This window comes from Chondrus crispus, genomic scaffold (genome assembly GCF_000350225.1).
Source record: "Chondrus crispus Stackhouse genomic scaffold, scaffold_270, whole genome shotgun sequence".
In the NCBI taxonomy this organism is placed as follows: Eukaryota; Rhodophyta; class Florideophyceae; order Gigartinales; family Gigartinaceae; genus Chondrus; species Chondrus crispus.
This window is the reverse complement of record NW_005179150.1, coordinates 40,443-67,100: the sequence shown is the minus strand read 5'-3', so window position 1 is coordinate 67,100 and position 26,658 is coordinate 40,443. Positions and strand designations below refer to the sequence as shown.

General features: G+C 50.2%; 4 protein-coding genes across 4 annotated transcripts; 1 reads left to right on the top strand and 3 right to left on the bottom strand.

Annotated features, from left to right (window-relative positions):
- Positions 1 to 1,142: 1,142 nt before the first annotated feature.
- On the bottom strand, positions 1,143 to 1,613 carry CHC_T00005168001 (hypothetical protein). The gene has a single exon (XM_005716484.1). The coding sequence runs from the start codon at positions 1,611 to 1,613 to the stop codon at positions 1,143 to 1,145; it is 471 nt and encodes a 156-aa protein (XP_005716541.1).
- Positions 1,614 to 2,052: 439 nt separating this feature from the next.
- Positions 2,053 to 4,010, bottom strand: CHC_T00010342001 (DNA topoisomerase 2-binding protein 1; the record flags this gene model as incomplete). The annotated part of the gene is made up of 1 exon (XM_005716483.1): positions 2,053 to 4,010. A coding segment is annotated over exon 1 (1,958 nt), but the record flags the coding sequence as incomplete, so codon positions are not given.
- Positions 4,011 to 4,716: 706 nt separating this feature from the next.
- CHC_T00005167001 (hypothetical protein) lies at positions 4,717 to 5,250 on the bottom strand. Its single transcript, XM_005716482.1, has one exon. It carries the CDS (start codon positions 5,248 to 5,250, stop codon positions 4,717 to 4,719), a length of 534 nt encoding a protein of 177 aa, XP_005716539.1.
- Positions 5,251 to 22,845: 17,595 nt separating this feature from the next.
- Positions 22,846 to 25,074, top strand: CHC_T00008288001 (Type II DNA topoisomerase VI subunit B). Its single transcript, XM_005716481.1, has one exon. It carries the CDS (start codon positions 22,846 to 22,848, stop codon positions 25,072 to 25,074), a length of 2,229 nt encoding a protein of 742 aa, XP_005716538.1.
- Positions 25,075 to 26,658: the final 1,584 nt, after the last annotated feature.

Below are 26,658 nucleotides of genomic sequence, written 5' to 3'. Positions count from 1 at the left end.
CGCCCGGCGACCCCGCCCGCGTCCCTCGCCGCCAAGGACCGCGTGCGCCGCGCGCTGGACGCCGTCGCGGGCGACTGGGAGAAGGCCGTCGCCCTGCTCGCCGAGCGCGACCCGAAGCGCGCCCGCGACCTTAGCCGCAATGATTGGTACAGGCTCACGCGCGCCATGGAGGTCGTGGAGACCACCGGCGTGCCCATGACGGAGATGCCGCTGAGGGGCGCCGCGCCGAACGCGGAGGGCGAGCTGTTGGATTATGACTTTCGCTGCGTTTTTCTTTACGCAGATCGCGTCGGCCTCAATCGCCGCATCGATGAGCGGTGCGAGGAAATGATCGTGGGGGGCGCGCAGGGGGAGGGGAAGGGGACCAGCGTGCTTGAGGAAGTGGCACAGCTCGTCGGGTCAGGGGAGCTGTGCGTGGTGCAGGGGTCGCCGGCGCTGGCGATTGGATACCGGCAGACGATTGCGTATCTAGTCGGCCGAGCGCTTGCAGTGGGCCCACAGGCTGTGACAGAAGGGGAGGGTGAGGATGAGGGCGGGCGTAGTGAGGCCGTGAGTGCGTTCCGGACGTACGTAGAGACGTTTCAGGCGGCGACGCGTGGGTATGCCAAGCAGCAAATGGCGTGGTTTCGGAAGGAACAGGGCTTTCGTTGGGTACGGTCCGGGGAGGAAGCAGTGGCGTCTGTGACGGCGATAATGCAGCTAAGCGAGAAGGAGTATCGCGTGTGCGGTGAGGTGGGGGAGGCGCAGCAGCTAGACATCAGGGAGGACATGGTGCGGCAGGGGCGGCTGATGAAGACATATGTGGCGGAGAAGAAGGTGCTAGTGGAGGGAGGGGAGCGGGAAAGAATGGCTGTAGAGATGGCGGAGCGGTGCGCGAGGGAAATGGCGACCATGTTGGAGGTGGCAGAATTGAAGCGGATTCAACGGGTAGTGGCGAGGTAGGGCGGCGATGATGGAAGGAGCTTGTTGTTTACAATGTTTCGGGAAGGCTGTTGCGCTTACACCGCGCTGTTCTCCTCCGAGTCGTCGAGTTGCCTCACATCCTCGATGGACACGTCGCAGATCTCGGGAATCCTCTGCATGAGGAACGAGGACACTCTGGCAAGCTATGACAGGGGAGGACGGGAAGCGGAAAAGAAGCGTCAGTAGGGGAAGGTGATGGGGCTCGGCTTAGGATGAGAATAAGGAAGGAAGCGACTTACAACGTCGGCGCGCTTGTGCCAAAAACGGCCTTTGAGGGAGAGGACGACGATGGGGCCATCAAGCTCGGACAGAGAGACGTCGCCCGTGATACCTACGCCACGGTTCTCGGCAGAATTACCGAAGACGCTGCCTAACTTGACGCGGACCTCGTTGAGGGCTTGGACGACGTTCTCTTCAGTGAGGACGAGGGTGTCGTCGGCGGAGGCGATCGGGACAGAAAAGGGGGAGGAAACTACAGGGCGGCGATGGGAACGGCGGTGCACCGGGACGGGCGGGCGGACACAACGACGCAGGGAGAAGCGCTGTAGGGGGAGGAAAGGAGTTTGAATGAAAGCAGGCATTGCGAAGGGGGTGGACGGGGAGGAAGACGGGATAAGGGGATGAGGATATGGAGGGCTGTGTTGTCGCATGGTGTAATCGGTGTCTCAAAAATATACGGGATGCTGATCTCCCGGGTTTGTTTATTCCCGTTGCCGCCTTCTCTTCGCCGCGCGCGGTGGCATGCTTTTCCCGCCCCCCCTCTTCCCGTTGGGCGTCGGCGGCGGGGTCAGGTCGCGGTGCACGATGATCTGACTCTGGCTAGCGTCCAAGCTCCACCCCCTTTCCTCCTCAGCGTCGTGCGCGTCCAGCGACACGGACCGCGACCGCGCCGACCGCCGCCGAGGCGCCGTCCCCACCTCGCCCTCGTTCCCCGCCCCCTCGTCCCGCATCCGCGATTTGAGCAGCCCGTCCGTGAACCGTCGGAACAGCTGCTCCCCCGCCTCGCTCCCCCCCTCAGCCCCCGCCCCCGTCCGCGCCTGCACCTTGCTCAGCCGTGGCGACCGCCGCGCCGCACCCGTCTTGACAGACCCCAACAACTTGCCTTCCGCTTCTGTCCCACGCCGCGCCCGCGCTGTCGACCGCGCCCGTCCGGGTTGTGTTGCCACCGTGGCCTCAAGCGCCTCCACGGCTATCTCCGCGTCCACCTCCTCTACCAGCGCGTCCTTGTCGTCCGCTTCGTCGGGCGCATAGTCCCCGGCGTCCACAATGTCTCCTGCTTCCGCACACGCCAGCAACCACTTGTACGACACGATCGCGATCCCCCATCGTTTCGCCTTTTCAATCTTCTCGCTCCTGGTCGCCGTGCGCGCGTCCGCGATCAAATGCGTCGTCTTCCCCTTCGTCATCCGTTCGCTATACCCCGCCCCGAGCCCCCTCGTCAGCCGCGCGAGCACGTCCCTCCGCCGATTGGGCTCCCTCTCCGCCGACATCTGGTGCCCCGTGATCGTCACGGACACCTTCCTTCTTAGCATCTCGCGCAGCGGCGTCTCGTGCGGCACGGGCGCAAAAAGTACGCAGTCTGTCACGGGCACCAACCGCTCTTCCTGCAAGCACGCGTCGATCCACGTAGTCGTCACGATCACCACGTGGGAGTTCACCTTCTGCGCTGTCTCTACCACGCGTCGCCCGCCCGCGGAGAGCGACTCCCCGCACACTACGTGCGTCGCCACCCCGCTCGTCACCACGCCCCGCGCGTCATGTGGAAGTACCTTGCCCCTCCCGCGTTGTAGCTTCCGCGCCACCGCCGCCACCGCCCCCGTGTCGTACAGCGCCAGCGGACCGAGCGCGCATCGCATCCCCACAAACAGCCGCGAGTGGAAGTCCGCCTGCGGCCGGAACTGCGTCGACCGCTCGTTCGGCTCCTCCGCGTCCCAGTCGTACCGATCCACTTCCTCGTCTTCCACGACGCACTGCTTCACCACGCAGCGTTCAAGCCACTCAAGAGAGACCACTGCTACGCCCATGCGCTGCGCTCGCTCCAGCTCGGCGATCTTCGTGCGTAGTACTGGCGCTCGGATTAGCACCACATAGTTTACGCGCCGCGTCAACTCCGCGGCGAGAGACCCACCCCCAGACGCAATGAGCTTTAGCGCTTTGGCTCTTAGTGGGGCATGTAACACCTTTTCTTGTGCTGTGCAAGGAGTTAGATAGAACGTCATCCCATCCAGATACAGGCCTGGTTTGGTTTCATTCCACTTAGACACCCGCTCCTGCTGTGGTACATGTTTTGTAACAGAACTTGGAGTGCGAGTCGGCGCCGCACTTGGAATTGAACTCGGTGCCGCACTTGATTCCGCACGGCCATCTGAAGCTGTTCCCCCCTGTCGCTCTAAAGTCTCTGATCGCCTCGCGGACGGGGCAGTTTCGCTGTTGTTCGTTTTCGCTGCCCTTGATCTGTGGTTGACGAGGTAGAGGTCCTCCTCGACCAGCAGCTTCTCCTTTGCGCACTGATACACCCATTCCTTCGTGACGACTCGCATTGAGCTCATGCTCCTCGCAAAATCATACTTCTGCCCGGTGGGCTTGAGACAAATGAGGTGCGTGCACGTCACGCGGAGAACTTTCGAAAACGAGGCACCCATCTCCCGCGCAAGGGTTTCGATTTTCTGTTTCTCATCCATGCCATATCCGGAGCAGCATAGTGAAAAGCCTTCCAGCGGTGGCAAGGCGTGACTGCCCGTCGGGACGCGTGCGAGGGCGTTCTCGACGGCGTCGAGCCATGACGGCATGACAATATGCATGCGCGAGCGATCTGGACCCGCCTCCAGGTTCCGCAGACACGCGTCGCGATGCTTAGTAGACCCCGCCTCGGCGCAAATCAAATGCGTTACTGTGGGCAAAATCTCTGCCTCGAATGTGCCGCCCAACGCGGAGACGCGATTGCAAAACGAGTCGACAGCCTCCACCGAATCGAATTCCACGCCAGAGCAGGTGAGCACGCATCCTGCTAGCACCTTGGCGCGAGACTTTCGGGAGCGTTGATACATGACAGACTTGGGAACAGCGTAGTCAACGGGGTGCTACAGAGAGTGTGGATTGCCGAGGTCTCATGGAGGCAGACCTCGTCTGTGCTCGATTCAAGTGGCCGATGATCTCCTTTCATTCACCCAACACACAACGGACTGGGGTTCTTGTTGATAAGGTGCAATAAGATAAAAGCTGTGGTGGTGACCTCAATGGCCCAGGGTGATGTTGACGAAACAGGGAGGACGTTTTTAGCACTGCTGGCTCTCAACTCTCAACTACATGACAATGATGGTGTTGGCGGGAACCAGAAAGTTTCGAAAACTAAATTTTCGTAACTCTTAGTGAGATTAACTTTACCTTCGCCAACCCATCCTCCGCCTTGCGACTTTTCAGCTTGCATTCAGACCCGCATGCCACTCAAAATTTTGACAACTTCAGTGGTGCAATAGCTCTATGCGTCCACCGAACTCTTTGCCTCTACGACTGCATTTGCCTGGTTGATGTCTACGCCAGCTTGCTGCATGTTTTATAGTCGCCGTCCATCAGCTTGTCCCGAGAGCCACAATCTAATCGCAGAACTGGTCACCACAGACGTATCGGACGCTGTTATCTGAGAAGCATCGGTACTCAGTCTTTCACCCCTGCGGATGTCCCAACGACCATATTTAAACAGTTCGTCTCCTCTTTACTCTCCTGAGGTCTCCATAGGCGTCGATCTCTAACAACTTAAACGTGACAGAACGAGTAATGGTTTTCATCGACCGTTGTGAAAACGTGACCATCACTCGCAAGATGCTCCATCACTTCCTTAACACTCTGTACATTACTAAAGCCCGAAACATCCCTCAATATATCTTCAACACTCACCCCCGGCCCATCAGGCGCATGCCTCGCCTGCACGTAGTCATAGGCCGCTCTCTGAATCGGGTTGAGAGCCAATGAGTCCGTGACCGCATTCCCCATATCCGCCATGCCCGTATTCCCCGCCCCTCCAAACCCACCGCCGGCAGCAATTCCAACACCTGCACCCTTAGCACCAGTCTTTTTCCGCGTCTGCGCGAGATGGGTTGCCACGACATCCAGCCTGTGGAACACGATCTCGTTGTGATCATCCACGGGTCTGACGCGGAAGATGGCCAGATTCCTGTTGCCGTCCACGACCTGGATACCGGCCACAACACGCACCCATGCCCCATCCTTGATGCGCTGCCTTTTCGTGACGGCGTGCTCGTTGGATTGGTCCTCGTCCGCTGGCAGCATGTGGCTGCCGTTGATCTTTCCGGTCCCGTCATCGAGGACGAGCGAGATTGCCGTCATTTGCATCTCAGCTTTGATGATATGCGCGACCAAGGTCACTTGCAAAGCGGGCGAGCCGTTGATGTTGTAGTGCCTGTCATCTCCGTCTCCCGCGTTCGCCTCAAGGACTTGTTTGATTGTCGCTGCTACCAGTGTATCGTTGAAGGCCCTGCCTCCGTCACCCCCACCACCACCGCCGCCGCCCCCGCCGCCCTGACTCATGTAACCGCCGCCGCCGCCATAACCGCCGCCGCCGCCGCCATAGCCACCGCCGCCGCCATAGCCACCGCCGCCGTTGTCAGCGCCGCCATATCCCCCCCCGCCACCGTAACCGGCACCTCCACCGCCTGTCTCCATCCACGCGGGTAGCAGCAGCACGATAATGCGTTAGAAATCTGTGACCGCAATGGAACGAATGAGGGAATTGAAAGTAGAGGTGGATTCACGAACCGTAACCTCCTCCTCCGTAGCCACCGCCGCCGTAAGACATCTGACGTTGATTGCCTGCAATACCTCCCTCACCACGATTAAGGTTGAATATCAAGACGCACGAGAGCAGAAGCAAGCGAGTTGCAATCGATGACTTGGGTTTAAGACGCAGCGCTGGCAACGTTGATCCGCATGGCAGGATGAGTGTCTAAACTGAAGAGCAAGACTCCTTCCCGCGAAAAATCTGCTGTAGCTTTTTTCGCGGGAGCAAAATTCGTCATGTGTACACGTACGGCACTTCAAGCATGAACGAAATTGTCTGGATCCAATTTTAGAAGACACGATGTATATTTTGGCTCACAGAGCCCTTTCTCAATCAGCCACCTGACCTGAGAGAGAGAGGATCTTTATCCTTGTACAGTACGTCAAGACGTATGATAAATATATATCACGTTGCACGTGTAGTATACGTACACGTCGTGTACTGTACAATATATTTCACGAAAGGGGTACGGACAGAAAGGGAAAAGAGAGACAACTCGGGTCGTTTACGGAATGCCTGCAACACTGCGGTGCAAACTCAACTTGCAGTTGTCGAAACAACACATTCCGTGCTTTTGAAATGTTCATGTATTGAAGGGGGACGTAGATCTGTACACCATTTCCAATGTATTTCACCGACTCCTACTATGTCTGCAGCTCAGGTTCTAAACTGTATCGGCGGTTCACGTCGCAGTAAATGTATTTACTCGCCTATCACCTCACCTGGAGGGAACGGGTTGGTCTTGTACAGCCAATACAACTCGTAGAACCGACGAAATTACGCAGGGGCTCCCCAAGCCTGCTGACGATAGTTCAGAGTTTATGAACCAGATTCGACACTTACCGTCTCCCCGTACCAACGACGCCTTCATTGCAACACGATTTCTCTATTATATTCAGCTTCGTGCTGTCTTGATGCATTTCCTCTAATCCGAGTATTTCACTGACATCTCTGAGATCCGGTGCAAAACCCTTTTTTGGAGAGAACCTTTGATGCACATGCATCAGCCAATACATATTTGCCAGTCCGCGTCATGTTGAGGTGCATGCATTTTATGCGCTTCTTTTCCATCAAGAATGAGCTTGTTGCCGGAACCGCTCGCGGCAATCACGTTATTACTTTCCCCCTCCTGTCGGAATGCTTGTGGAGGACGAATCCGGTTCGGCATAGCCGGTTCATAGGAGCAATGGGTAGGATCCCATCCCGTCGACGCAACCTTCAATGCAATAATGACGTGCTAATGACATCGCCAACTGAATTACTGTAATCATTGCAAGAATAGCATTTCGAAAGACAGAGATCTTCAGACATATCCCTGTTTTGAAACACCAGTTGAAAAAGACAAACTCGTTCTTTGAAGAAAAAATACGTATTCACTTTAACTCCGGCCATGGCGTCGAAAACGTTGACATTTTGATACGGTACCGCAGCAACTCAGTGCCTTCAAATACCGCTGTTCTTCTATGCTTGTATACCGAAGCTGATGAAAAGATATAACCCGTGTCCCTTTCGTGCTGGAAAAAGGTGTAGTTCGTAACGATCCCTGCTGGATAAGTTCGACACCATACGTGTATCCATGCTACCCTTTCTCCGCTTTTCATCTGCAAAGAACGTGTTGCATTCCGAACACAGCACCACAAGATTCATACAATTCACGATGCCTCAATGAGACCTGGCAACCTGGACTTCTTCATGAGACAGCGAAACGCACGCACCTCTCCTTCCAGAACCACAGGAAACGACTATGACCCATCGGGAAACCAATCGGATCTCACCATAACTCCCTCACACGCGTCCGTAGTAGTCTCGACTAACCAATGACATGAATAAACCTGTTTATCTTGCTTGAGGGGAACTGTCGAGGCACCGCTACTATTCAAATTTTCATTGCTGCTGGCGCCAGAGTTGCTCGTGATGCGCTGTAACCAAGTATTGGAGAGGACTCGTAGTGTTCTTTCCGACTAGCTTGTATGGTGAATGGGATGCGACTTGGTTCTGTACGCAATTATTTTTGAGAGGTGAGCAGCAATTGGAGAGAAAACTCGAGAGCATGTGAGACGTGTGTGATCCACGGTGTTGAAACTGGCACCACTGTAAAAGAGAAAGACAAGGACGCGGTGGACATCCTGATGCCTGGCACAAGCTGCAGTACATATATTGAGATAGTGATGGGTGGGTTCGCGTTACGCGGTGGATATGCCAATTGCGTGCCCAGTCAACACGTGACGTTGCTGCTTAGCAAACGGCATACTGCTTCTGTTTGCGTGGCGCATCCACGTTGTGGCCTGGAAAAGCCAGGATGCTACTGATGGGATGGAGACACTTCGGCTACTTGAGAGTACTGCGATGTTGTTCCCTTCCTTCTCTGCGGTATCCTCGGAAGAGGACTGCGTGTCGCATCGGTCCAAGCAATGGCGGAATGATTGTAAGGGGATGGAAGCTAGGTAACAAAGACGGACATACTAATTCAATGATATTGATTGGGTTTGTTTAAGCTCAGTGCTTGTACAAGAACGTTGAAGCGTTTCTTTGACTCAGCACAGGAAGCGCCCCGAATTTCATTATACAGTACTGTACAGATCCGTGTCTCAATGCGGCACCAATACAACAGTCTTCTCCTATCATGCGATGCAACGACCTCTCTGCTACGTGCCATAATCTGGAAGCTTATTGACTGCTTCGAAACGCACGGAAGGCGTTTTGCTAAAGCTACACTCGTTTTTCTGAACGTTACACACAGCGGACCGTTGGCGTACTTGTTTACAGAGAGAGGCACGCGCATGGGGAATGATGCGCCAGATACAGAAGATTCGGTGAAAGGATCGGTGCTGTACTTTGATGTCGAAGGGTAGCCATTTCTCCATGTGTTGCACATTGTCTGGGAAGGCTCACTCACCTCTTAAGCATACACAGAGATAGCGGCTAGCACCGCAAGCGATTGCGTGAAAATAGCACGTAAGCTCAATTGTGTACAGTATACGGATGGGTCAGTACTGACTGACAAAGCAGGAAATATGATAAAGACCACAGCGATCCTGTCGCTCACACGTCACAAAATTCCCGGACCAATGCAGACTGTATAATGTTTACAGTCCTCTCCCCTGCCTCGTGTGCGTCCTACGACTTAGTCCAGAGCCTCGCACCTCCGAATCATGGAGATGACGTACTTTCAAGGTATCGTTTATGGCAGTTTCAAGCCTCTGTTTCAAATTTCAGGGTGCTATCTGTAAGAAACAAAGAAAGATTGTCTCAGGAGGGGTCTGTACTGTGTCAACACCTGGAAACCTCTTCAGCTTCCTCACCAAAAGAATTGTACCCACACCCCGCCCCTACACTGTACAGACTTGTATGTCTACAAATTTAAAAGGACCTTGCACGAGCCTTGTCCAGTCGGGCTCGCTGTGGGGAATCGATATAAGGGCTATCCTTGCCCGCTTCAAGTCGTGAGTCTGTTCAAGAAATCGTGCTGCATTGCCGCATTCGTGTGTAGAGAGAAATCACGCAGACGCGTAACAACAAGTCGCAAGACTTTCGCCGCTTAGTTGTGTATGAAAAGTACAACCACTCAACGCTACCCCCTACCATAACGTACTACAGTAGGTCAGCCTGAGCAGGTCATACTATTTTCCTCGACCTTCCGAATCCACAAAGACTCGAGACTATTAAACGCATAATTAGTAAGTCTGTGCCATTCTCTGCCGTTCTCAAAGCAGCACGACGTCAAGCACTGCATAATTTCATGCTTCAGAAATGTTGAGCGTTACTCCCGTCAACGGGCAACATTCCGATTCTTTTTGCTGCACATCTGGATCCCTTGCGATTCAAATCTCTTCGCACATACCGCAATACAGTACTTACTGTCAAAGGAGAGGTCCCTTCCGTGAATCCATATACATACTATTCCCACAGGAATATTTCGTTGTATACAGTTACGTACTCATCAAGGATACGGATCTGCTTGTTGACGGCTCTTTCACTCGTGCATCTGATTCTGTTTTCATTCAAAGGAAAATAAGAAGATTACCTTTCGCATGCAAAGGAACACGATCTGCGCCCAACGTAGTGACATTTTCTACAGTACCTCTTCTACATAATCGGAGGAAGCCGTTTCAATATGTTGTACAGTACTACTGTACGCAATAGTTTTATGATCACTGTAGTTTTTCTCTTCAAATTGACTGCCGATGACTAGCGCAGAATTGAAGAACCTTTTCCTTGAGTCAGAGGTTCAAACCTGTCTTTCACTTGTGACGGTGCAGCCAGAGACTGTATGGCGCTTGTTTGACGATAATATAAATTACAAAGATGTTTGAGGCTATCAAAAGTGACAAGCCTAGGAAAACTACAACTCCAACAATCAGCGTACTGCAGTAATATCGAACAAACCTGCTGCTTCTGTAAACGAAAGGAATTAAGGGACTCATCTATAATGAGACCTACACTATTGCTTGTCTATTGTGCTTACATTAAATGGGCTATCCCATCTTCAACAAATCCAGCATTGAAGCCTTTGCCGACATACTCACTCCCACAGGAGAACATGTTTTGTGTGTCAGTCGGAATTGCTTCTATGGAATTGAGTTCTTCTTAACAACGAAGATGCTTTCAAAAGTGCCGATCTGTAATGAAGTAATATTTTGCTTTTACGAGAATATTGCTATCATGGCCAAGATGGGGTATGGCCCCACCCTGAATATGCGAACCACAATTTATGTATTAAAGACAGATGCGATTTCCAAAACAATAGGATTTGAATTTCAGTTTTTCATTGATGCCTAAATGGATACCCAATTAGCGGAGCTCACTGTTTCCCAATACTGCACATGACGAAAAAAGTAGTCTAAAGCAATGGGAAACGTGTTTTTGGTCTCTTGCTCTATGGGCGAAGAATACGCAACTATAGAAAAGATGCTACGATAGCATGCGTCTCTGCTCCAGACGAATGTTATCGTGGTATTTCCGGACTCTCTAGTATAGACGCATGATAGTCGCACTATAAAGTTCGGACTCTGTGTTTGCATAACATTTTCTGTTGAGTGCAGACTGAATATTCACTTGAAAGATTGTTGAAAGATTGATGAGCAGCTCTTTTAAAAAAGTCCAATTGAATTCCCAGAAAGACTCCCCAAGAAACAGCTCAGTATAACTTCGACTTCTTTGGGAATGATGGGTTTCTAGACAGTGAACCCTAGAGAAATACACATTTATAACCACACCTTTCTGGAAAGTATGAAAGGCCTTTCTCCTTTTCGTCAAGGTTTTTTAGGGCAAATACTTCTATGAAAGTTGCATGTGTTTTACATTTCGAAACTTAAACGGAATTATCTCCCTTGCTAGAATTACTTTTCTGGTAATATGGTTTTGCTTCAGTTGAGATCATGTGATAGAATGGACGATCACGGAAGAAGCAGACAGTAAAACAAAAATTCACTTCAAACGTGAAGCTTAAAAAAGACAAGCGACATTCCAACGAAAAATCTGTTCAGACCTTTCTCAGAATAAAAACTGAAGAATCTCTTCACGTACATGTCTGCGTGGAATTACACATTCGTGAGGTGTTACAAACTGATAACACACTGTGGTCAACTGCCTTTGTCGGAGTTATTGTACCTTGGGTCGATGCCTGGACGGCTTTACCGGTAGCGAAACAAAGTATCTACAGCTACGACAGACCGGCTGTGGTTTTTCTCTGCTGGGCGACGTGTGCACCCGTACATACAGTAGTACCTCCTAGGATGAGCCTGCGTAGCTGGCTACACACACTCGTGACTTTTAATCAGCTGCTCTAGATGGTAAGATAGAACAAACATTTTTAGCTCTGTAACACAGATGTCAACAAGGAGCACAAAATTTCCCATTCCTCATAGTGATGATCGCCTAAAACTGGTGCATGCATCTTTTGGCAATAGTCAGCATAACCATGCAGACCTTTACAGAAACTGGATGGTGAAAAAGTCATTTTCCACGTCCCGTTAGAATCGTTTTGCCCAACTCATGGATGAGAGAATATCAATTTCACGGGTCAAACATCCACATCGTTTGAATGCAGCTAGAGTGTCTAATGTCTATAGGACCGTTATCCTCATAGGAGGACACTATTCGACCTATTTTATTCTTGACTTGCGCTTCCTCGACAAGAAAGAAAACGATAATAACGCCACCGTACTTGACTTCCGGCATGAGGACGGAAAGAGCTTCGTGAGAATTGCATGTTCTTCCTGATCGTCTTTAGATATGTCTGGAAAATAAGCCTTTTTAAGCCACCTTAAACCCGCATGTAAAATAACTTCGAAACCAAAGACGTCATTGTTAAAAAGAGAACTATGTACTCAATCTTCATTAATTTCCTTGTCGTTTTGCGTTTTCAAAGCTGCTCTCCCGGTGTTCTGCGGGATGTTATTGCCGAAAACAAGCACGTTAAGGAAATACTGTCTAAGATAGATTTTAAATGTTCAATTTAATGCATCTATTTTTGCAAAAAGGAGTTTTCCTCACATGAGAACAAGCCCCTGTTGGATAGACACTAGTGCCTATCGGACCGTTAGTCCTCATATGAGGACAAAAGTTATTTGATTTTTTCTAGACAACGCAAAGCGCGATTTAACTTCTACTTTTTGAAAACACGAGTCTATCAACACAGGTAAAGCATTTGCTTGTCGACTCTAGCGAAAACAACTCCTTGATGCATGTAAAGGTGTTCAAAAGAAAAGAGCAGCTTACAGTAAACATTTTTCTTTAAGCTAATTTTATACCAGTAGCATAAAACATTGCGTTTAAGGCTTTCTATTCAATTCTAACTTCAGAAAAGTGCATATATTTTCTGGAGGGGTTTAGAAATGCCTAGCGGAGAAGCTTTTTTGAGCATCCTTGAAACGTCTACGTATTGATAACTTCGAAACTGTATCACCCGTTTAAAAAAAACTGGAAACTTAACTTCCAATTGATTGAAAGTCTTTCATTGTATTCACAACTGCTGTCCTGCTCCTCTGCAAGATTTTAATGCCGAGGGCAAATTCGTTATAAAAATGGAATTCAAAATGACTTTCTAAAATTTCCATTTGATGTATATACCAGATCTAGTATATACTGTATGTTTTGCAAAATCTGGCTTCGGACACGGTACAGTATACAGACTAATGCAGCTGCGAGCATATCTTTATCCTTCTCATTTAGAAAGCGCAAGTCCAGGAAACGAAAGTTGAAAAGAAATTTCATCTAAGGACAACATTTCAATAGATACAATTAGAGACACAAGACCATGTCGAAATGTATTAGCTTTATTTAAAGACAGGGCGGTGTCGGAAGGGGTTCCAATATGGCCGTATTCCATGTTCAGGATATAAAAATACAGTACCCAAGGGTACAGTACTAACAGACAATTCACCTGGACTCGTCACCCAGTTTCTAAAACAATGACGAGTGCTTTACAAACTATTGCCCCTCGTGGACTGCATGGTCATAACGAATATATCACGTGGGCACGACTGAAGAACGCAGGGTTGGCCGAAGGATGCAATTAGTGCAATTGGCTGTCATTGTCAGAACTATTTCTCGTGGCACGTCACCATAGGGCTACATGTGTTTTGTTTCGCATGGCACTGTAGTGTTGAGTATGGAGCTCTCTCAATATACTTCTGGAACACTTCCTAGGGTTTTTCGAAGGTTCTGTGTCTTGCTCTCTACAGACGGACTGGTGGTCCAGCACAGCAAGAAAATGTGGCATGCAAAACCAACCGAACGGTTTCTACAATTCCGCCTCTGTGGCAAAATAAATCGCATCACCTTTCCAGGTGCTAATCATGAACTCAGCCTATTTGTTCAAGTACAGTATGCGCATGTGCCTCATGATGTTCTCTGCAACATCACAGGGGACAGAGCCTTGGGCTGTCTTACCTCGGTGTGAGATGAGAGGAAATGGGAGGCGTAGGTGGGCATCGCCTTCCGTTTCAGGCTCTTCTCTTTAGAGGAGCAACATTGGCAGGCAGTAATGGCACCGCGTGGCTTCTTCTCAGTGACACAAATTTTTCTGAAATTGTATTAGCGCATATGCGCCACAGAAATTTTAACAAAATTCTGGAAAAATTCAGTCAACCTTAAATTGCGAAGACCGCACTTCTCCAATCAAAGTGCATATATAAATGCCAAAGTTGGGCGAGGGTTACGTACAAGTACTGGGCAGTAGACAGACAAAGATAAGCTTAAAGTCTTTATCTTGTTTGTTATGTTCCTTGTTGCCCAAATTTTAAAGTCTGGAAGAGCCATTGGAGCATTTTGACCAGAAATAATTCCAGATCTTGAGAACTACATTTATCAGAAAGCCAGTAGGCTGGGGACCTGTCGTCCAACGAGGGCTTCTTTACGTGATCATTTTGGTCCCTTTTTTGCGCCATGTTTGAGGAATCCGTTGCATAGCTGTTCTGAACAAGCACTGCAATGTGAGAGAAGGGACCGAATTCACAACCATCTTCAAAAAAACAAACGAGAACGGTATTATGGACGACTGCAGATAAATAACATATACAATGTCTGAAGCGAGAGCTCAACAACGCAAACATACTGATAGGTTGAACGGTGAGGCCCTGGATTTATCGCTCGTTGCCGTTGGGACTACAGTATCCCCATTATAATGAACGACATGCCCCAGTGTTGTAGTTAAGACATGGAAATAGTGCTCATCGAGAGAATAGACCGCCGAGAGGTCGAAGCATCCTTTTCCGGCAACTCGCCCCCTGCAAGAGATAGCAGAGCCAAACGTCATCTTGCCTTCCGAAAATGAGGGCCAGCCTTCGTACGCACCAAAGCAGAGCTTGGGTTATGGGCTTGTTAAACTCGGAGTCGATGTTTTTTGGGACGGTGAGTTTTCTGCGGCCAAATAGACGACACAGCTTCAGCCTGTTGCACCTCCTCTTCCCAAAGCATAGTGACAATCGGAGGATGTGTAGCTCTGAAAGCCTTTTTTGTTGTCCTTTCTAGACAAGTCTCCAGCATTTTGGACGTGTGTTTCTCTTGAACTACGGAGTATTTAATTGTGGGCATGCGACAGATAAATCAACAAAAACGATGCCGGATACGACAGAATACGGATTATTTATTGCAGAATGGAGGCTTGACCCTTGGGCGCTCCACATCAAGCTTTGCCGTACTGTACCCTTCGAAGGGTACAGAATGTACCGAACATGGCTTCACTTGACGGCACGAGGGCCGAAATGCTTATTCCTTTGTCTAACGTTGATAGAAGTTTCTTGCTCACCGGGCTCTCGACACACCGTGAAAGTTTCTCCGGGGTACAGTACTGTACAGATCTACGAATGAAGCCTTGGACAAATTCACGTGGCGAGAAACGCGACAGAAGCAGAAGCGCATATCTATGACGTGAGTAGCATGTTTGTACTGTACTGTATTGTGGACCTGTTGCCAGTGGTGACGTGGACACCAGCATGCGATCTGAAGCGTGCAGTGCATGAGCGTGGTTTATTCCATCAAGCGACAAGTATTGAGGTTTAAAGCGCCGCCAGGCAGACGAGAACAATGTTGAGAATGGCTTGGTCTGCGCTATGTGTGCCCTCAAAGCACAGCTTTGCGGTTCTGCGTCGAAAACCGGTTCCGTAGCACATTCTGGAGTATAAAAAACCAACTCTAAACAAGTCGAGATCTGTCTTGTTGCTGCAAGTTTATTTTCGGAGCGAATGCTTCATTTGGGATTGCTTATGTCAGAAAGTGAAATGGCCTGTGATTTCTTTATTCGATGTCCTTTTGAGCGAATGCTATCTATCTAAATTTATCTATCTATCTGTGAAATGGCCTCAATTCTCAAGTGACTCAGCTACTGTACTGTACAAACCTCAATGTCACGAAAAGCGGGACAGGCTGCTCTGGTGTCGCAGAACCTGGCGAAAGCCGAAAATGGGGGTTTCTCGTAAATTGAGCGGCCTCTACGTGACAAGGATCCGCGATTGAGACAACTTCCATCCCGCCTTCGAACCTAGAGAACTTAAATATTGTTTCACCAGAACGAGTGGAAGCTGACGTCGGCCAATTTGGCGTCACCCAACAGGAATCTTATTGCTTCGCGTGTAGTCTATTGATTTAAACGGCATCAGTTCTTCAACATCATTGTTCGTTATAAAATGTTCTCGTCCTGTAGCCAGCCTGTGCCGCGAATGCAAGTGTAATTTCGGAAGGAACTGCAAGTGACTGACTTCTGACTGGCCTTGACCTCGAGTTTGTAGACCAGCTCGTGATACAGGACAGTACCCAAGGGTACAGTACAACACAGTAGCGGGATTAAAACTCAAATATTCCATGTGTCTAGTCAACCCTGTTTCCCTCCACTGTGATGATAGTACTGTGCCGTGATATTGTGCGACACCAGACCTACACCAGTTATACTGTAGGCGTGTCCATCATGGAACCGCCTAAAGACATAAAATGCCGTATATCATGTACGGTTTCTCACTTGATGGAGAGCATATCCTTTTGCGGAGTTATGCGTGCACTGCTATCCCGCGCAACATGTTTGCCAGTACAGTACAGTGTACGCAGACGTCGTAAAAAAAGTAACGAATGCATCTCGCTACGCTTCGCCAGAACTGCCGATTCAATTGCTGGACTGAGAAGATTTATCGCCTGTCCATTTTCAGACCGATTCAGTTTTGAATCGATGCTCTGAAATTGCTCTGAAGCGTTTTGGCTCACCCCAGCCTTCTTCGGCGTACACAGTTTCGGTCCTTGTTCGTGCAAAGCGCGAGGCCACAAGGACAATGATTTTGCATGCCAAACGAAATTTGAAAGCTGGTCCGGAAAGCGGCACTCACCCAAATGGTTTCATGGCGAAGAATGGCGGGAGACTTCTTGAGTAAGAGCCTTAAGTAAAGACTGAATTTTATTACCGGAGGATTTGTCACGCTTTTGCTTGCGGAGCCGTCTTCTCCGGATATTTTAAAACTGCACGGACATTCAAATAAAATCGTCCTGTTTTAATCCGAAATTCGAAAGTTTGTTCATTGGTTCTGGTCCTCCTGCTCTATTTGGAGGGCATGAAGCAGTCCATTCAGCCTTCCAACTAATATCGTGGTCGCGATAGAACAGAGTAAGGCGTCGAGACCCGTAACAGTAATTGAGGCCTAACTTCGAAGGAAACAGCTAGTGAAATGCTTTCATTCCCGGCAGCATTTGGTACCCAACCAATTGCAATTTCAGCAATATGAATAAACAACTAATTGCGCAATCAAGCCGTCTAGTATCCGTTTTGATCGAAGATATTTGGAAAAACCTCTTGGCCAGAAAATAAAATACCGGACGTTGCAGCGGTTGTTTGCAAGTAAAAGTTGACAAGACTAACAATAACAAACTCACCAAAGCCTTCGATGTCCTCTTTTGCAAGGGCAGAGTTTGGACTTTTCCGTGCTACCGTCATGGATTCGACTGTTACGCTCTCATTTTCAAACATGCTATGAACTTAGGGCAAAGACTGTGGACACGGTGCGAAGCAGATATAGTTGCAGATCACAGGATACGCTATACTGTTGGCCGTGACTTGGGAAAAAAGAGAATCCTGAAACTAGCAACTCGAGTCAAAGCTTCTCTTGAACATAAAAAGTAATGATACTGGATACTGCATTGGCTACGGTAGTTGACTTCCGAATCAGCGCTGCGAGGTGCAAAGCGTCGTGAATCAGACATGGTACTTGAGACGAAATATTAGCGTTGTGTTGAGTGAGAGTGGTGTATGAGTGCCTGGAGGATTGTTGCGAAGTCACATAATTTGTCACATTTGTGATCTCTTGTAGAGCGACACGCATTTTCTGCGCTCTTTACCAGGCAGGAGAGCACTGTATGACGATGACGGATCTTGGAAAGCAACTGCGCAGCTGCACAGCTTAGCTGCAAGTGGCAGATTCCCCTCCTGACAGCGATCTTGCGATCCACTGGCAAGACGCGCGACCCTTGCGTGCCAACGGTGCACTGGTGTTGCGTTATGCAACTTTCTACCACTGTACTGTACACTGCCGTATGTCTCCAAATATCTCGGGTCAATACGTAGGTACTGTCCAAGTCTTTACGGCGTTGGAAAATGAAGAATCTGCGCCTCCTCGTCACAAAATAATTTCCATATACAGTATGCCATGTGTATCGATATATGTGTGTGAATGTGGGAAGCTGAGTCTCGAGCGAGTCTAGTCCTCTCGCCTTCTCCCGTTTTTGATAGGCCTCATACCTATGCCCTTTTGCGCAATTCATTTCTGCAGCAGCACACCAGAAAGAGTATCTTTCTCTCATATCACGTCTCATGCCCTCCAGAGCCAGTCACTGACATGTAGAATTCTTCACCAAGTGGATTCTCACCTGCGAAACAACCTGCAAACGCTTCATTTTCCCGCCCTGTCGCCCCGCCTTGGGTGGGCTGAATCAAAAAACGAAAGGCTGACCAAGCCGCACACCATCACCCACACTCCACAAACACTATCTTGCATTGGCTCTATTTTCGGATTTCACATGGACCAATCTTCTCTCTTGAACTCTCGATAGCTCCATATTCATCCGTGTTTTCTCGAGAAAATACCAATCTCTACTTGATTTTCCATTGCCGCAGTACCTCAAATTCGCGCTACAGGACCCTTTTTCCTCTAGTGCATTAGGTTTCGAAATCCGTGCGCTTTCATAACCTATACCTCTGTGAAAGGTTCTCTTGCTTCTCGACTCTGCCCCAAGCTCTCGACCCATGCTTCTCTCCGAGCATGTCCGAAAGCTCTCCAAGGTTTTAGCTCGGCTTTTAAAACACGACAACGAAAAAGAAATCTTCCGCAAGAATCATATCTTGTGATGATGATTTCGTTTTATTCATTTTGAAAGGGTCTCTGGGTGTTTTTCCCTGATGCAATCAACAACATAGCACACATTCTCATCGTCCTCATCGTTTGCGAACGCATCAACGACCATGACAGTCTCAGTCAAACTCTTCTCCTTCCCATATCACTTCCTGCTAAACGCGACACAAATCTATCAAAAGTCCTACGGTACCAAGGATTTGTAGGATGCGTAGTAATGAGAGAATACCACAGCTGATATGGTACTTCGCGAACTTTCATTTCATGGACAACCTTTCTGATAACCATCGAATAGAAAGAAAGACCAGGAAATGGCACTATATCAAAGGTCCATGGCCGCAGAAGCAACGCGGAGTGGCTCTGTACACGCTTGACTTACGCGGCGCCAGTCTCGAGCTGGACGTTTAGATGGCTTTAGCAAGACGATTGTGCTCGTGCCGCAACGACCAAAACGCTTCTCCATATTGGGGTACTGTACGGGATCTTGTGTTCAGGTTTCCTGCTGTCAAGGCACAGTTAACATTCAGTACACACGTTGCCCCTGTTCTACAACTGCGGAATAACATTGCCTCGATCTTTACAGAGCGCCTATCCCCTCCTTCTGCGACGTCACTTTTGTTCAGGCAGACATGTTCTGTACAGCATAAACAAAGCATATATGTACAGAAAACAGGAAGCGAGAACTAGGACACACAAAGACAATGGTCACCGCGGATACCGGAGTTGGTACCCTGCGGATACTACTGTGACCCTCCCCTGTTGGCACCCTACGGGTTTGCTACCCACGCGTTACAGAGACATTCATATTCTCAAAAGGGGTTTCAAATCGTCATCTCCCGGCAAGCGCAGTGAACGAGCACCAAGTCCTGGGGGTACACTATGACACAACCACGCGTTGAAATGGTTTGTCTATATTTATCACGCGTGTTACCTATGATTAATAATTTTGAAACATGTGTATGACCGCCATTCTGTGCAAAACTCTATCATGTATTCCTCTGAGAGTGATCTATATATATATCCTTTTCTCGAAACCGCTGGTATAAACTACTTCGCTTATCACGCGACGTCAGACAAGACGGCACGCGCTCTTCTTCACACACTGCGCTGCACAATCGCATGTTCCTGCTGGCGTGTCTTGCGTGCAACTCTGGCGGCTCATGTCCGACCAGCCCCCCTGGGATCAAAGCATTGAACGTCAGATTCCAGGTTTGCGCGAAGCGGTCGCTAGTCTTTCTTCCGTTGTATCCAATTCTCGATTCCGCGTCGTCACCATTGTGCTCTCACCGCACCAGGACCGACCGGACGCCATCCCTCCACCGACACGAATTGCTATTACTCCGGAAGCGGAGGCCGACTCACAAATCGTGGCGGCCACGGCGGGGGAAGTCCACACGTGGGCTCCTGCCCACCCACGTGAGACATTGCGGCCTCCTGCAGAATCGCCAATACCACCGCCGACAGGTGAAGGGCCTGCGGATGAAGAGCGTCAGGTATCTCGAAGGTCAAAGAGAGCTTCGACATCTCTTCTAGAAGGCGAAAGCGACGATGGCAGCCAATTTGAGAAGAGAAAGAGGTTCTCAGGGCCTCCAAGCGGTGGCCAACAAAGCCCATCTGGTGCTTTCTGGGGTACCGTCTTGCAGGAGAGACCTGTGTCCGAAGGGGTGACGCCTGCACAAAGACGCGCAGTGCAACAGGGACCGATAGTGCAGCAACCACAAGTACGGCCACTGCCACTGCCACTGCCACTGCCACTGCCACAAACACAACCGCGACTGCAAACACAAACACAGACGCAACCGCTGCCACAACCGCCACCGCTGCAACGAGATGCTGGGCGGCCAATTACGGGTCTAGGTCAGCGCCTGGGCATGGCACCGCGGAGCTATACAGGAATGGGCCATCCCCAGGGGGAAGCGGAGCGTCTGCATCGAATGTCAACTTTGCCAGCACTGCGTCTCAGGTCGCCGACTAGGCAACGAAATGCACAGCCTGCACTTCCTTCGCTGCAAGATCCTCTATTCGGAGCAACGGCACAAGCATATCCGGATAGAATTGTCAGATCACCGGGGCGTGGAGACCCAAGCCGGTATGCGACACCCAGAAGTTTTCGGCGGACCGCGAGCCACTGGCTTGGGCGCCTGTCTCCATTCGGCGGTGCAGGACCTAGCGTATCCTCTGGAACATTGTCTCCTCTAGTCCGAAGAGACACTCCATTAGGAACTGGGCCTGGTGTTGCTCTACCATCTATGCAAGGCACCATCCAGCATCCTGCACCTGAGACTCTTAGTCAACGCATAATCGGGGACACTATTCCAAGCCACATTTTTCCGGGTGTGCAACCCCCGCCTCAATTTAGTCCTGTGGGACAATATGCAAGCAACTTAACGCAACACTCAGGTTCCGCGTCAGGCTCCGGAGTGTCACAAGCGCAACCACCTGGGGCGTCGCTCTCTCCGCCTGCAGAGATCTCCGAAATACAGCGAGTCATACCAAGCACGCGGGGCAGGAGAGGGAGACGTATAGGGACGTCACAAGAACGAGACCAGGTGTTCTCCTGCGATCGATGTACTTCCACATTCAAGAGAAAGAGCGACAAGAATAGACATGTGCGCGTAGTACATGAAAAGAGTCGTCCTTTCAATTGTCCGATATGTCAAAAAACTTTTGGTGAAAAGTAAGTCGCAAGATCGGTCATTCTCTCAGAAGTTGCTCTCTCGATATACGATTTCTAACTTGCTTCTGTGTATGATTATCTGCCCATGTCTGTAGGTCTAACATGCTGAAACACAGAGCGTCAGTTCATGACGACGTTCGGACGTTTAGATGCCCATATTGTGAGTTGAGCTTTCCTCAGCGGGGGCTCTGCGATACGCATGTTCGCAGCGTGCACGATAAGAAGCAAGCGAAATATTTTTGTGAGCACTGCGGCTTACCGTTTTCTCGCAAAGTCCAGCTCAACGAGCACTACGAACAAGCGCATCCTGAGTATATGGCTACATACAGTCCGTATTACTCTAGCAGTCCCAGCACGGCGCCCGCAACGGCACCTGGACCTTCCCTGGCTCGCGATACAGTGAGAGATGACCGTGCTCTGGTCGGTGATACGATAACACCTATGCAACAACCTCACAGAATGTTTCCTAGGAATCTCCCGACGTTTGGCAGTGCTGGCGGCCCAGCAGAAGGAAGAACAATTCCGCCTGCACCACCAGCCCTTCCGTATCCACCACCGCAGCTGCCTCCACAACAAGAACGTCCAGAGTCTGAAGAAGAGAGGGCAAGAAGGAGAAGGTTTGAGGGAGATAACTCTGGCCTGTAGTTTATTGTCAAGTTGTCGTTCTGAACAATGTCAAGTAAGGGTATGAAGGGAGATTGGATGGGTGATACGATTTTACAATTTTGAACATTGTTGTTGTTTACATATAGTGTACAGAAAAAAATGCAGCGAAGACGGTTCTGCGTGATGCGCAGATACGTACGTCTCTCGAATTACTCTACGGTTTCGTGCTCGCCAAAGGAATTAGTATGATTGCTCCTTCCATTCCACCTTTCTTCGCGAAGTCTGCTGCAAACGCTGCCTTTGAGGAATGAAGTCTGGACTTGAGTCGAGCATGCAATGAATCATGGGAAACAAGATGTGCGGTAAGGCCCGCACTGCCCTTTCATGTCTCGATTTGAGGCAGAGAAGGATCGGAAGGTGACGAGAGTTGGAGCAAACTCGAGATACTATAACTGCCAGCTATGAACTGGGACGTCTAGGTGGAACTCGTATCGAGTGAACAGTGGTGCAACCAAAGGTGCAGTAAATTTTATGGTCGGTACGGACTGAGGCGGGCCTGTGGGCCTGCTGTGTACGGATCGGTCCTTTTCTTTGAGAAGAAGGGATGGGGGCGCATTGTTGAAAAAGATGACACGAATTTCTTCGGGGAAGCGTCAAGCAATCAAATATTTGGCGGGAATCGGTCATACACCATTTTTTTGCAGGCCGCAGGTGGAGCACGTCCGAAACACACCTCCATCACGCCCGGCGACCTGTCACGTTCCCCACAGCCCAAGGAGCGCAGAGAACACCCAAACTAACTGACCCCGCGGCAGCCATCGTAACCAAATAGCATTGCAACTTGCATCATCGACACCGGCCACAACGAAAACAATTCTCAACGCAGGCGGAGAGGCAACAATTGTTTTGATCTGAAAGCGAAGGCGCACGCCAAGTCTTATCCTCCCGTTCCAGTTTAGCTCGACTCAAGCCGGGATATGTCCAACTCTGGGAAGCGTCCTGGCGGAAAAAGCTCCGGTCCGGTTGCGAAGCGGCCGAGACTAGTCAAAACGGCAAATCCAAACGGTCGGGGCAAGTCAAAAACCGCGACAAAGAGCACATCGAAGAGCCAAGGTGACCGTGATACAAAACTAAAATTCAAATCTCCTGCCGAGTTTTTCGCGGAGAACAAGAATATTGCCGGCTTTGACAATCCAGGAAAGTCTCTCTACACAACAATCCGAGAACTCGTCGAAAATGGGCTGGATGCCGCAGAGGCCATCGGCACCCTACCTGACATTGAGATCTTCGTGGCGCGCATCGATAAGCAGCAATTTCGCACCATGGTCGGCATGGATGGGAATCGGAATAGAGTGGATGCCTCTCTGTATAAGGATGTAGAAAGTGTCAAGGAGAGGAAGGCCAGAGAAGCCAAAGAGAAAAGAGAAGCCAAGAGAACAAAGAGCAAGGATGGGAGTCTTTCCGCCTCAGGATCGGGGCAGCTCCAGACAGATAACGATGATGCTAATGATTCGAAAGAACTCACTCTTGAATCGACTCAAGAGGCGTCTCAACCTTCCCAAACTTCATCGAAGAAGGGGAAAAGTGGAGGAAATGACATTTTTTGCGTCACCGTCACTGATAACGGATCTGGCATGGCTCACGATGATGTGCCCAACATGATGGGCAGGGTACTTGCTGGAACTAAGTATTGCGTCCGACAAACACGTGGGAAGTTTGGACTTGGGTCGAAAATGGCTCTGATATGGTCCAAAATGAGCACTGGACTCCCTGTTCGTATCAACACTGCGAAGGCAGGCAGCGAAGTCACTAACTGCATTCTTGATATCGACATTGCGCGCAATATTCCAAATGTTATTGAGCTTTCACGGAAAGAGAACCCATCAGGCTGGAGGGGGTCCAAAGTTTCAGTAACGATTGAGGGTAATTGGTCAACCTATAGAGCTAAGATTTTGTTGTACGTCCGCCAAATGGCCGTCATCACCCCTTACGCGCAATTTCGACTCACCTTTTCGTCTGGGTACGATAACGCGGATTCGAAAGACTTCGAACTGGTTTTCTCGCGAAGGACAGACAAAATGCCACGTACCGCTGCCGAAGTGAAGCACCACCCTTCGTCTGTCAACCAGTTACTTCTCAAACAGCTGATTGGGGATGTGAAAGAGGACATGAGTCTAGTGAGATTCTTGACTACACAATTTGTAGCAATCCCGCGCTCCCTAGCCACCCGTCTCATAACCGAGCTCGGGAAAGGTTTTACCCAGCATATGACTGTCGGGGAGCTGACGTTGAACAACATTCGCCAAATCGATGCTCTTCTTCACGCGGCGCGATTCGAGAATCCGGATGGCTTGTGTCTCTCCCCAGCTGGAGAGTACAATTTACGCTTGGGGATCACGAAAGAGTTGAAGCCAAGCATGGTGGCCACACACGCAGAGCCAGCTGATGTCTTTGAAGGTCATCCATTCATCGTAGAGGCTGGGGTTGCCCTTGGCGGAACAGGAATGAAGCCCGGGCTCAATATTTTCCGGTTTGCAAACAGAATCCCACTTTTGTTCGAGGCTGGAAATGATGTTGTAACGAGGACGGCGAGGGATGGTATTCGATGGAACAGTTACAAGATCTCACCAAATACAGATCGCATTGGTGTGATTTGCAGCATTGTGTCGACGAAAGTGCCGTTCAAAGGCACCGGTAAGGAATACATCGGCGATGACTCGGATTCAATCAAACTATGCGTGAAGCGAGCTATCACGCAGTGCTGTCTTCAACTCAAAACAAAACTCGTACGTCAGGCTGCACAGAAGGACGCTGCGCAGCGGAAAATGTTGATAACAAAATACGCGCCAGATGTCGCAAATGCCGTCGTGGCACTTTTCGAAGAGTTGGAGGACCCGGACCGAGAAACGAAGGACGTGAGCGACAGTGTGCTCAATGGCAAAATTAGCCGCGATATTCTACTAGCAAAGCTCCAAGACCACGTGCAACAGTTTGACAAGGAGCAGGCCATAGAGTATGCAACGGCGCACGGAAGGGATCACAAGACCCTCGAAACGGTATTCATAGCGCGGCGATCGGAGCAGATCAATTATTCTCCAATATGGCTGGAGCAACCCAGGGCTACGAGTACCCCTGAGGGCAGCCAGCAAGAGAGTGCACCCGTAGTTCGCTTCTCACTATTATCGTCTCTACAGAGCCATTTATGATTTGTGTTTATACAATATTCAGTTACTTTTGGTATTCTATTCTGCTTTTCTACATGCGACGGGTTTGGGAGACCTGAACGAAGAGGAGCTCAGAGATACGCCCTTATCTCAAACGTCTAAGTTCTATACATCAGGCGTTTGCAATCCAGCCTTCTCCATAAATTCTGCGACTATCTCGGCAAACGTATCTGGGTCCTCTTCATGGGGCAAATGACCGCAATTGTTCATAACAACAAGCCGCGCGCCTGGTATTCCGTTGACGACCCTCCTCGAATTGGCAACGGGCACAACGCGATCCTGCTCCCCATGTACAACGAGGACTCGTGGGGCCTCCTCGCCCATTTCTCGTAGCATAGTCACATAATCTTCCGCCTCCCCGAGTCCACGCGCCCTGTCTATCAGTGCTGCTCTACAAAAGTTAAGTATGCCCTTGTCCCACCTTTCGGCGCTCGTGGCCGCATAGTAGCCATCTACCATATCGTCTGGCGCTTTCATATCGGCGCGTGCAAAGCTCAGTCCTTTCTTCCAAAACGAGCGGCTACTGACTAATCGTCTCAAAATGAATGTGAGAAGCGGGTTTAGAAGCACCGATAGTCCAATGGTGGCCCATGCTAAGCCATACATGACTGCCCTCATGGTAATTCTGACAAGTGAAGGCAAAGGGGTTTGCGGCACCATGGCAGGCGCTATCAAAATCAATGCTTTGCACTTTCCGGTAGCATCTAGAGCCGCACGAGCTGCACCTAGGCTTCCCAATGAGTGAGCCAAAAGCGCAAAAGGTCTATCTGGGGAGTAGGCATTGGAGAGAGCGAGAGCGATCCGCGATGAGAAGGCCGGTGTATAAAATCGTAGATTGCGTGGTCGGGAGGTGAGACCGAAGCCGACGGCATCGAATGCAACGAAAGAGAGCCATAGGCGAGGGGGCAGGAGGCGAGCACACAGGGCACGGAAGGAGTAGACGGATGCCCCGAAACCGTGCAGACATATGAGGAGGATTCCTGCTGGGGGAGAGGGTTGGACGACATGGTGGACAGAGACACCGTCGATTTGGGCGTATTCGGATATGGGGTGGGGGGCGGGGAGGGCGGTGGCCGAGAGAGGTGAGGTCGGGCGGGAGGTTGGTGAGGTCATAGTGAGGAGTGTGCGTGTACGAGAGCGTCGGGGGATTGGGAAGGCGGGGAGTGCGAAAGCCGGGCAGGGGTACATGGTTGGGGCCGGAGGGGAGGTTGCGATGGATATAGACAAGGCAGGTTAGGGCGTTGTTTGTTGGGAGCAGACTGTGGCGGCGGGAATCAAGGTATCCCGGGATGGGGCGGCTTTGCACCACAGGGTGAAACCGCCTCCGTGGTGCGCTGTTTCTGAAATTTATTCAAAAACAATGCTGTTTGTGGCAAAAAATCAAGCGATGCAATTTCTAGTAATGCTCTCCGCCAATCGTTGACCGGCTCCGTTGAGATGTTTTAGAGATTCGTGTCCGAAGTGGCACGCTTCGTGGCAGGAGGTGCACATGGATATCTCCGCGCCCCAGATTTAAGGGTTCGACGATACGGGACTGCATTACCCTCAGTCCTACATTACCCTCAG